Here is an 11,758-nt window from a genome sequence, read left to right on the forward strand (position 1 = left end):
CAGGTGGTGTCCGGGGTGTGACGAGTCAGTGGAGATCTTCTCTGCACGCTTCCTGGTTCTGGAGGCATGCAGTTCCAGTAGTGTGGGCAGCTTAACTCCAATAGTCCTCTCTGCAGACCTGATGATGTGCTGCAGTCTGTGTCATGCTTGGTGGCTGAGCTGCCCCACACTGTTATGGACATGGTGACTCATTTAAAATGGATCGAGTGGAAGTGGAAAAGTGTCCTGTGGTCCGACGAATCAACATTTGAAATTCTTTTTGGAAATCATGGACACTGTGTCCTCCGGGCTAAAGACCACTCAGCTTGTTATCAGTGCACAGTTCAAAAGCCAGTATTCATGATGGTAAAGGGGGGCATTAGTGCACATGGCATGGGTGACGTGAAGGCACCATTAATGCTGAACAATAGATACAGGTTTCAGCAACATATGCTGCCATCCAGACGACGTCTTTTTCAGAAAAGGCCTTGATTATTTCAGCAAGACAATGTCAAACCACATTCTGCATGTATTACAGCAGCATTGCTCCATATTAAAAGAGTTTGGGTGCTAAATTGACCTGTCTGCAGTCCAGACCTGTCACCGCTGATAACATTTTGCACTTTATGAAACAAGAAATATGACAAAGGAGACCCTGAACTGTTGAGCAGCAGATCTGTTACGTCAGCTAACAGACGCCTGCGCTGACTAGCATCGCGTTGGGTGATGGGAGGGAGAAGGAGGGGCCTTACCACAGAGTGTGCCTTTACAAACTGGTTTGACGAGGCAGGACGGGCTGGATTTAGCAAATTAGCAAGCTAACTTCCGCAGATATATCTGCAACATACACAGATGTCTTTTGACATAATATCAAAACTCTTACTTCTTCACATTCTGTTGATCATTTTTGTTAATTCTGGAATGTTTTAAGCTAAAAATCGAACAAATTCCACCTTTAAAGTCTCCCAGAATGTTGAGCTGTGAGTCCCGATTCGCTCTTTCTGCTCTCGTTATCTGGTCGATCAGCTGTTTCTGCATGTCGCTCAGGCGCGGAATGTAAACAGCCATGTGGCACCTGCATTCCTTTACCCAGAAGCAGATCCATCCTCTGGTTTTAACCATTTTGCTTCGTCTCTCTGTCTCCGTTGTGCAGCTGAATGCTGCGGAGGTGCAGCATGCTGTCCGGGGTCAGCTTAGAAAACCAGGTCTCCGTGAAGAAGAGGGCAGGGGAGGTCAGGAAGTCCTTGTTGGTTTGGTTGAACAGAAGTAGTTCTTCTATTTTGTTGGGTAGAGATCACAGACCAAAGAGGAATAAAAACAGTAAAGGTGTTTGAAACCCACACCGCCTCAGCTTTACGAGCGCACCCACACCTCTGCCTCTCCGCCACCTCCTCGCCAGGTTGGGCAGAGCCAGCGCCCCCACTGTGAGGATTTAAAAACTCTGATGGTTTTAGAAAAAACTCTGGACTGATATCAGGAGAAACGCTGTCCATGAAGGTCAGTAACCGCTCCTGCTCCAACCATCTGAGTTTGACTTATACCATCTTGGATGGTATTGGATACCATAACATGATAACATATTATTTAATGTTATGTTTTACAAAATATATTATGAAATATAATATTATGTATTATGTTTGTATGAAAATATATAATGTATAAGTAATGATAAGGTATGTGCAGTTAACTACAAACAAATTTCATTGTGTGTGTGTGTGTGTGTGTGTGTGTATATATATATACATGTCTGGAAAAACACTACTAAAACTAATACCAATTAATTCTCTCATAGTGTAATGATTACTTTACTCTCTAATCTCATTACTTTACTGCTACTGTACTGTGTACCAGATTATCTGACTAGATCATTTTGCTTATTCCAAGCATTATTTCTTAAAACGAGCAAATTTATCTTTAGTGAGTTTCACCTGATAAAATTACTTCAGTAAGAAATGTCGAGGAATAAGTTTACAGTATTCTTAAAACAATGTCAACATGACAACTACATTGACTAGATTTAAGATTTCACTCACCTGCACATTTAAAGATGGTTCTTCAAAGGTTCTTTTGCACAGGGAGTGTGCTTAGAACTAGGAGTTCTACATGGAACCATTTCATGTTTAAAGCACCAAAAACTGTTTTTCTGTTGTTACAAGTTTGACCACATACAACACATTCTCCATCAATCTGAAGAACCATTTCACCGTGCAAAGAACCATTTAAGCATGTAAATGGAGTCAGGTGTGATGCCACACCTCCAAAAGTGGTGAACAACAAACAAACAAACAAAAATATGGCTGGCTGAGTGACGAAATGCAATGAGGCCACTGACTAAAATCACCTTTCATGACTCAGATTAAAACAATAGATTTTAAAAGAGAAGAATCATTAAATTAAAAATCAAATAAAAATTATTTAGGATAATTAAAAATCAGATTAAAGCTGAAATGATGATAATAGAGCGGTGTTAGAGGACAGCAGAGCTAACAGTGTTTAAACTGAGCTGAAAGCTGCTCAAACAGGGTCGTTTTCAGGCTGGTTAAAAGTGTCCAGTGTCGGCTCTTCTAATGCTCTCGGTCAACTGGGTCCATTTAAGAGCAGCACAGTATCTAAACGCTGCTTCTCCATGTTTAGTCTCCACCTTCAGCAGGACTGACTGACCAGTTCCTAATGATCTGAGAGTTCTGCTCAGCTCATGTCGCTGCAGCAGGACAGATAAATACGCTGCTCCTGCACCATTAAGACATTTGTAGAGCAGTAACAGCTTCTTAAAGTCTATTCTGGAGCAGACTGGAGGCCAGTGTGAGGATTTAAGAATGGGGAGGGGCTCCTTCTTTTACTCCTGGTCAGACTCTGGCAGCTGCATTCTGAACCAGCTGAAGCTGTTTGAGTGTCTTTTCTGGGGGTCCAGTTAGGAGACCATTACAGTGATCAATCCTGCTGGAAAAAAGGTGTGGATGAGTTTCTCCAGGTCTGCTTTAATCAGAACATCTCTGATCTTGTTGATGTTCTTAAGGTGTTAAAAAGATTTTATCTTGATTCAACTGTAGAAAGTTTTGTTCTATCCAGTTTATGATGAGCTCAAGGCACTTACAGAGTGAGTCAAGGTGACCATAGTTGTTCGGGGAGAGGGCCGAGTAGATCTGAGTATCATCTGCATAGCTGGGGTAAGATATTCCACAGTCCTGTAGCATTTGGCCAAGAGGCAGCATGTATAAATTAAATAAGAGTGGCCCAAGAATTGAACCCTGGGGGACACCACAGGTCACTGGCACTCTCAGAAATATTTAACATTTTTCACAAAGTAGTTCCTTCCATGCAGGTATAAACTGAACCTTTTTAGACAGTTCCTGAGAGCCAAAGCCAGTTCTCAAGTCTATCTATGAGAATTGTTTAGTCAATGGTATCAAAGGCAGCGCTGAGATTGAGTAGTTGTAGAACAGATGTTTTTCCAGAGTTTGTATTTAAGCAAATATCATTAATAACTTAGAGCCATTTCAGTACTATGATTAGGTCGAAAACCTGACTGAAATTTTTCTAGACAGATATTTAAGGACAGGAAGCCAGTAAGTTGCTTAAAGACAATTTTCTTAATATTATTTCCAATGAAAGGTAGATTTGAAATTGGTCTGTAATTACTTAATAGAGCTGCTTCTAGATTTTTCTTTTTTAAGAGAGGCTTCACAACTCCAGTTTTTAATTTGTTAGGAAAAATTGCCCGGCAGGAGTGAAGTGTTTACTATCTGAAGTATGTCCACTGCTATTGAGTGAAACACCTTCTTTAAAAAGTTGGTCAAGACTACAAGTGAAGGATTTGAGATGACTCCCTGTATCATTTAGAATTTCATTATTGAAAGTAATAAAATGGGACATTTTAACCATGATATCTTTATGTGGTGATGGAAAGAACACAGGCTCTTTGGTGGATACAGATGTATTAATGGCTTGCCTGATATAATGGTTTTTTTGCTCATCAAAAGTGTAGCTGTGCTGTCATTTATAAATCTTTTCTTAAAGCAGACGTGTCTGCTCTTGATGTTTAGTGAGGTCCACATTTCAAAGAAAACACAGTAATGATCTGACCAAGTGATGTCTAACCCTCAATTAATAATGTTTCTGCACTAAATTCATGAAGCCGTGTTTCTGTTAAAAGTATAAAATCAAGCCCATGAGCTGTAATCAAATAATTTATTAAATAAGATCTGTTTGTGAGAGATCTAATATTGAGAAGAGCTATTCTAATAACCTGTGCACTTTGCTCCAGAAGCTGTTACTCATATTTTACACAATGCAGATTGAGGTAGCAATGGGGATAAGGTAACAGTAGATTTGAATATATATTGTTTAAGGTGGCAGTAGATTTAACATACCAGTGTATTTAAGGTACCATGGGATTTAAGGTAGTATGAGATTTAAGGTACCACTATTTAAGGCAGCAGTGTATTTAAGGTCCCAGTGAATTTGAAATAACAGTGCATTTGAGATATCAGCAGATTTAAGGTGTCAGTGGATTTCAGGGAACAGTGAATTTAAGGTAGCAATAGATTAAAAATTAACAGGAGATTTAAGGTAGCAGTGCATTTAAAGTTTAAATGTATTTATTGTACCAGTTTAATAGCATAGCAACCACCTTATAACAGCTTTTCAACCGTTGGATACCAAAGCAACCGCCTAGCAACATCTAATTTAGCTAATTTAGCAACCACCAGCTGTCCTCCACTATTTTAACGTTTTAATATAATTAGCAAACTTTTTCAAGCCAACTGCTTCTTCTTCTTCTTCTTCTTCTTCTTCTTCTACAGCCATGTCGGTGAAAGAGTCCAAGCCAAATCTCACCATTTCTCAAGCTACCGACATCACAGGACGACTTTTTGGCCTGACTGCGTCCAGCGTCCGTCCACTGCCCAGTTACGATGACCAGAACTTCCATGTGGTCTCTTCAGAAGGTGGACAGTATGTGCTAAAGGTCATGAACTCTGCAGACAGCCAGAATCCCACTCTGCTGGAGGTCCAAACCCACACCATGAACTTCTTATGGCAGAAAGGACTTCCTGCCCAGACTGCTGTCCCCACGGTAACCGGTCAGCTGATGAGTTTTGAGGAAATCGGTAGGACAGAACTTTAATTTGCTAACTTTAATAATAGTTAAAGGGTATCGAATGCAGAACTTGAACAAGAAAATTGACTAGGAAAATATTAACATAAATTGTGCCTTTAATAATTTATCACATAATTAACAATTAACACTTTATTCATGCATTAACTTTCACAGCACTGTTATCGTCGCTGATTAATAACAGACTCTGAGAGTTTACAGGCTCTGTCAGGTCACAGAGCACAAAGAAGGTAAATAAGTGAAGAATCCAAACTCGCCACAAACCAGGGAGCCGTTCGTCTGGAGAATTGAAGCTTTATTTCTTGTGTGTAGGTACCAGAAACACTTGCCAAGATTAGGCCCAGCCTGCACTGTAACTGCTCCATGAGCTGCAACTAACAATTATTTCTGTAATCGATTCATCAGTTACTGTTCTATTAATTCACTAATCTAACTGTCCTTATATAATCCTTATATTATTGGACTTAAGTGCAGCTTTTGACACAGTATGGCATTCAGTCCTCCTGTCAAGATTGCGTGAACTGGACACTGACAGCTCTGCGCTGGACTGGTTTACATTTTACTTTACTGGTAGAAAGCAGTTCATTACTTTCTCTCTAATGTCCTATTTTACACGAGGTATTGTGGCTTATCTTTTACATTGTATTTGGTGTTGATCAGAAGAGACAGACACAGACTGTGCTCTTCATCTGCTGATCTTTGAGCTCATGACTTTAGCATTTAGCATCGCGCTCCACCAGCTGAGCTGCAGAAACGCTGTGCTTTGAGATGAATGGTGAACGAAGCTGTAGAACGAACGATGTTCAGTGTTTTGTCTGTGTTTTGTGCAGATTGTGGTTTTGGGGTGCAGAAATATCTGGTGCGTTTGCTGACCTTCCTGCCCGGCACCACGATAGCGAAGGTGACCTGCACTCCGCAGCTTTTATACAAAGCTGGAAGAACGGCCGCCACCATGGACACCACTCTGCTGCAGGTAGAAACCACAGATTAAAGCGATAGTTCAGCCGAGACTCAGTGTGCTTCTTTAGCTAAGGCTAGCTAAGACACACTCAGTTAGAGGCGACTCTGGTGATAATGTAGCTCCAATATGATTTATATATTTAATTTAGTGTATGCAGACTGCTGTTTTATATACATGCTACTGTACAATTGCTAACTGTTGGGGTATGAGTTTCCATAGTAAGGCAGAAAAAGCCGCCCTGTGGTATAATGATCACACTCGAGCTTTAAAACAGACCGCCAGACAACTTGACCGAAAATGGCGCCTGACTAAGCTAGAAGTGTTCCAGTCCGCCTGGAAGGAGAGCCTTATAGACTATAGAAGAGCACTTGCTAGAGCACGCTCAGTCTATCTCTCCACTCTCATAGAAAACAATAAGAATAATCCTAGATTACTATTTAGCACAATCTCTAAACTAACAGAGAACAAAACAGTTAGTGAACCCCAGATGCCACCAGCCTATAGCAGCAACGATTTTATGAATTTCTTTAGTGATAAAATTGAAAAAATTAGGCAGAAAATTCAGAATGCACAACTAAACTCTACAAACCTGCTTCCCCATAATGCCAGCCTCAACCTTGAAAATATTACAATCCCTGCAGAGAGGCTGGAATCATTTACCTTACTCCAAGAAAATGAACTAGTTAAAATTGTTTCCTCCGCAAAATCAACTACTTGTATGTTAGATCCGATTCCTACAGATCTCCCTTTTATATCTAAGATCGTGGAAAAAGTTGTAGCAAAACAATTAAGCTCCTATTTGTATAAGAATCATCTACATGAAAAATTTCAATCTGGTTTTAGGCCACATCATAGTACAGAGACAGCACTAGTAAAAATTGTAAATGATCTATTATTATTTTCTGACCAGGGAAATGTGTCCTTGTTAGTCCTTCTCGATCTTAGTGCGGCGTTTGACACAATAGACCACGCTATCTTACTAGACAGACTAGAAAACCTTGTAGGGGTAACAGCTCTTTCCTGGTTCAGGTCCTACCTCACTGATCGCTATCAGTTTGTTAATTTAAACGATGAATGATTTCTCCTTACAAAAGTAAAGTATGGTGTTCCACAAGGCTCTGTTTTAGGACCTATATTATTCACAACATATATGCCACCGTTATCAGTAAACACGGCATAAATTTCCACTGCTATGCCGATGACACTCAGTTATATATATCAAGCAACCACATGATAAAATTCAACTCGGCAAGATTGAAGACTGTATGAAAGACATAAAGGACTGGATGTCGAGTAACTTTCTCCTTCTAAACTTGGAAAAAACAGAAGTTCTGCTTCTTGGTCCAAAAGCAGCTAGAAACAAACTGTCTAATTTAACACCTAAACTTAACAATTTCTCAGTTGCGTCAGGTTCATCTGTAAAAAGCCTTGGTGTCATTATAGACCCTGATCTGTCCTTCGACACACATATAACTAATATTACTAGAACAGCCTTCCTGCATCTCCGCAATATTGCTAAATTGAGAAATGCATTTTCTCTACAGGATGCAGAAAAGTTAGTTCATGCATTTATTACTTCAAGGCTGGACTACTGTAATGCCCTGCTGGCTGGATGTCCCAGCAAAAGCCTTAACAAGCTTCAGCTGGTCCAGAACGCTGCAGCCAGAGTCTCACAAGAACCAGAAAGTTTGACCATATCAGCCCAGTTTTATCAACCCTACACTGGTTACCAGTTAAATTTCGGATTGATTATAAAATCCTCTTACTGACCTATAAAGCACTAAACGGACTCGCCCCTCAGTACCTGAGTGAACTTATCTCTCACTATGAACCATCACGCCTACTTAGATCACAAGGTGCTGCTCACTATTAGTACCTAGAATTAATAAAGTTACATCAGGGGGCGGAGCTTCTCATACAAAGCCCCCCGGCTTTGGAATAATCTTCCAGGCAGTGTTCGGGACTCAGACTCAGCCTCAGTGTTTAAGTCTAGGCTAAAAACTTACTTGTTTAGTGGAGCCTTTGGTAATTAGTTTTCCCTGTTAGATAAAAGGTGCAGATCTGGGGTTCATGGTCATGGAGTATTATGGTAAACTGGGAGTGCTGGTGCTGTCGTCCTGCTGCTCACGCGCTCACTCAGGTTTGCTGATGGTGGAGTGGAGGAGAGGACGCAGCAAACCTCACCTGCATGAACTGACCCTCCTGATGCTGCTGCTGCTGAATAAACTAAAACTAATCTAATTAACCATTGCTCCACCTGTTTTCCCCATTTTGTACTATAATACTTTATACTAACGCTGTTTTCTATCTGGTGTCGACCAGAGGAGGATGGGTTCCTATGGCATGCGCCCGCCCCCTGGGCCCCGACGATGACGGCCGCGAGAGCCGTCAGGAAGGCGGGGCCCGAACACCCAGCGGCGACGAACCTCGGCCGCGACGGCAGGGAGAGGGACACGCAGCAGCCATATTTCTTTTATTCACACCACACAAAATAAACACACTCTAAAACCTAACCAAAGGTACGCTGGCCACTTTTCAGTGGCTTCCTTCAGTCTTTTTACTCAATCCTTCTTCTAAGCTTTTCAGCTCTTCCTCCGTCTTTAGTTGCTGCTGAGTGTCCCTCTCCCTGCCGTCGTGGCCGAGGTTCGTCGCCGCTGGGTGTTCAGGCCCCGCCTTCCTGCCGGCTCTCGCGGCCATCATCACCGGGGCCCAGGGGGCGGGCGCATGCCACAGTTCCCCTTCTGAGTCATGGTTCCTCTCAGTGTTTCTTCCTCCTGCTCTTAGCAAGTTTTTCCTTGCCACTGTCGTCATTGGCGACACTCATGGGGGCTCAGACCAGGATTTTTTTGTAAAGCTGCTTTGTGACAACACCTGTTGTAAAAAGCGCTAAATAAATAAACTTTGCTTGCTTGCTTTGCATTATTTGGTAGCTAAATTAGCCTTGTAGCTCCAATTCTACAAAATGTCTGCATAATACAGTGTGAGGTGTAATCAGAGTGATTCAGAGTGGTTTGGTGTGAAATGGTTCAGATGTCTTTACAGTGGTGGTGATAGGAATCAGGGGTTGCCATGACTACAACACAAATATAGACATTTTATTTACTATCCAGAACCACCAGTGAACCTACACGAGTCTTCTGAGTTTATATGGAATGTTGATGATGGAAAATAGTGGAAAATCTGAAATAATAAGTTTCCTTTGGGGACTATTTTACAATTTAGGCCAAAACTCTTCTCAAAACTGTGCTCCTGTCGGTGCTGTTACATCCAGTTTATGAAACCTGGTGAATGTGTGAGGCAAGGACCAACTCAACACTGTGCACACATTCTGAATCATTCCTTTGAAGACTGTCCATGAGGTGGCTGCTCCTCTTGTCGAACACATCTGTACGCCAGCTGGAACTGTCAAATCTTTGCTGGAATATGCCAAAGCAGTCGCCTTTGTAATACAGTGCGAGCATTGTTTACTGATCACTTTTCACGTGTACAGGTTGACCCAGCACAGAAATAGCTGATCAGTTTTTCTCTACATGTAAACATGCAGTGACCGCATGAAGCATAAGGCATTCAGCTGCCGCTGGCCTAACAATGCAAAAGGTGGAGGGTAAAAGGCCTGGAGCTCCATAGGGAGACAAGACTGGATAACTTTCGGAATAAATGCAGGATTTGGTCATAGATACATGTTCAAGTTCTTCCAGAGTGGATCTTACTAAAGCTTTGCTGATGCTAAGGCTACTAACAGTGCTGTCTTGACTGAAACTGTTTTAAGATCCACCTGATCCATTTCTCATGCCTGGAAAGTGGTAAAAATGGACACGTCACTGTCCGGCTGGGGGGGCACTCACGAGGGCAGAATTATAAATGGCAAATGGAATTGCCATTTGCGATCCCTTCACAGAAATTGCCTGGAAATGCAAGCAGTTTACCCAATGCTGAGACATTTCCTCCCCTTTCTGAAGGGTCACCATGTCCTCGTAAGGATGAACAACACTATGGTAGCACCGTATATAGATAGAGAGACAGATAGATAGATAAATAGATATCTACGGTGCTACCATAGTGTTGTCCATCTCTATGAGGACATGGTGACCCTTCAGAAAGGGGAGGGGACGTCTGGTTCCTATCACCACCACTGTGAACAATTCTGACTCAGTAAGTTTCTCTAAAATGGAGCATTTGTCTGTTTACATCTTAACCACTTAATTATGCAAAAGATTTTTTAAAAATGAGATTCTTTGCATGTTTTTTACTGTTTCTTGGTTTGTTGTTTTGTTGTTTTTGTTATTTGTTATGTGATCTTCATGCAGATGGAGCATCCACACCTGAGTGTTCTTCAGAGGGAGAACTTCATCTGGAGTTTAGCGAGTGTTCCTCTGTTGGAACAGTTCCTGTCTGTGCTGGATGGAGATCCGATGCAGGAGGTGGTGAAGAAAGTTATTGAACAGTTCAAAATCCATGTGGTGCCAAAGCTGAACTCCTTCCGCAAATGTAAGATTAAATGTAACGATTAATACACTCACTGCAAATGTAGCCGATCGTTATGGATGAAATTCAGGTTTGAAGATTTCTGCTACAGTGTTTATCTGTGCTAATGTACTTTAGTCCATGTTTATAGAGAACAGTGAGTCATGCAGTGTCTGAAACCACATAATGAAGACTATTAGAGATACTGAACAGCTCCACATGATTAGAAGACATCTTGCTTCCACTTTGCCAGCTTGTTATTTGAATTTTCAGGTGCCAGAATGTAACTGCTGTATCATTTAAACTGCAATGGAAAATTTGAATAACAAGCTGGAAATTATGAAGCCAACTTTATTAGCAGGGTTGAGGAAAGGCATGCAGTTAGCACTGCGCTAATTGGTGGGGTGTGAGCTTCTGTTGTTAGCTACATTAGCCTTGTAGCTCAGATTCAGACACCAAACACATCTTGGCTGATCGACTACATTTGCACTAATTATATTTTCACTGAACTATCGCTTTAACGAGTCTCTCCCTCGTCCTGCAGGTATTAACCACGGAGATTTCAACAATCACAATGTTCTGGTTGAAGCTGATGGTCCGTCCAGCTACAGGATCAGTGGCATTCTGGACTTTGGAGATATGAGCAATGGGTATTTTGTGTTCGAGCTGGCCATCACCATCAATTACATGATGATCGAGAGGCCCAGGCCGTTAGCGGTGGGGGCAGCGGTGTTGGCGGGCTGGGAGAGCGTAATCCCCCTGAACCCAGAGGAGAGAGATGTGCTGTACCTGCTGGTTCTGAGCCGCTTCTGTCAGTCTCTGGTTCTGGCTCGCTACACTGTTCTCCAGCAGCCTGAAAACGAGGAGTACCTGATGATCATGGCGAGGCCTGGCGCCCGGTTGCTGCAGCTGCTCTGGGAGACGGGCAGAGACGAGGTGGAGAAGATCTGGTTCAACGGCGCCGCAGAGTTCTTACAGAACAGCCATATAACAGACACAGAGGGATAATAACTAAAAGAACCGGAGGAGACTTTTAATCTGAGTTCAGGATTAATGTTGACCAAGTCTTCACACTATTCAGTGTTAAAATGTCTTAAAGGGCCAAAATCATGGAAAAAAAGGCCTACAGTTCTTTAGCTCCACCCATTCTGCCTCTAGGCTTTACCCCTGCCCCTTCAGCCTACAGCAAGTTTAGCCCAACCTATTCAGCCTATAGCAATTCAGCCACGCCCATTCAA

General features: G+C 42.0%; 1 protein-coding gene across 1 annotated transcript; it reads left to right on the forward strand.

The window, feature by feature from the left end:
- The first annotated feature begins 4,783 nt into the window (after positions 1–4,783).
- On the forward strand, positions 4,784–11,528 carry LOC118819246 (hydroxylysine kinase-like). The gene is made up of 4 exons (XM_036586957.1): positions 4,784–5,087; positions 5,926–6,068; positions 10,364–10,544; positions 11,065–11,528. Exons 1-4 carry the CDS (start codon positions 4,784–4,786, stop codon positions 11,526–11,528), a joined length of 1,092 nt encoding a protein of 363 aa, XP_036442850.1.
- The last annotated feature ends 230 nt before the right edge of the window (positions 11,529–11,758 follow it).

The sequence above is a fragment of the Colossoma macropomum genome, unplaced genomic scaffold (assembly GCF_904425465.1).
Source record: "Colossoma macropomum unplaced genomic scaffold, Colossoma_macropomum, whole genome shotgun sequence".
NCBI classification, from domain to species: Eukaryota; Metazoa; Chordata; class Actinopteri; order Characiformes; family Serrasalmidae; genus Colossoma; species Colossoma macropomum.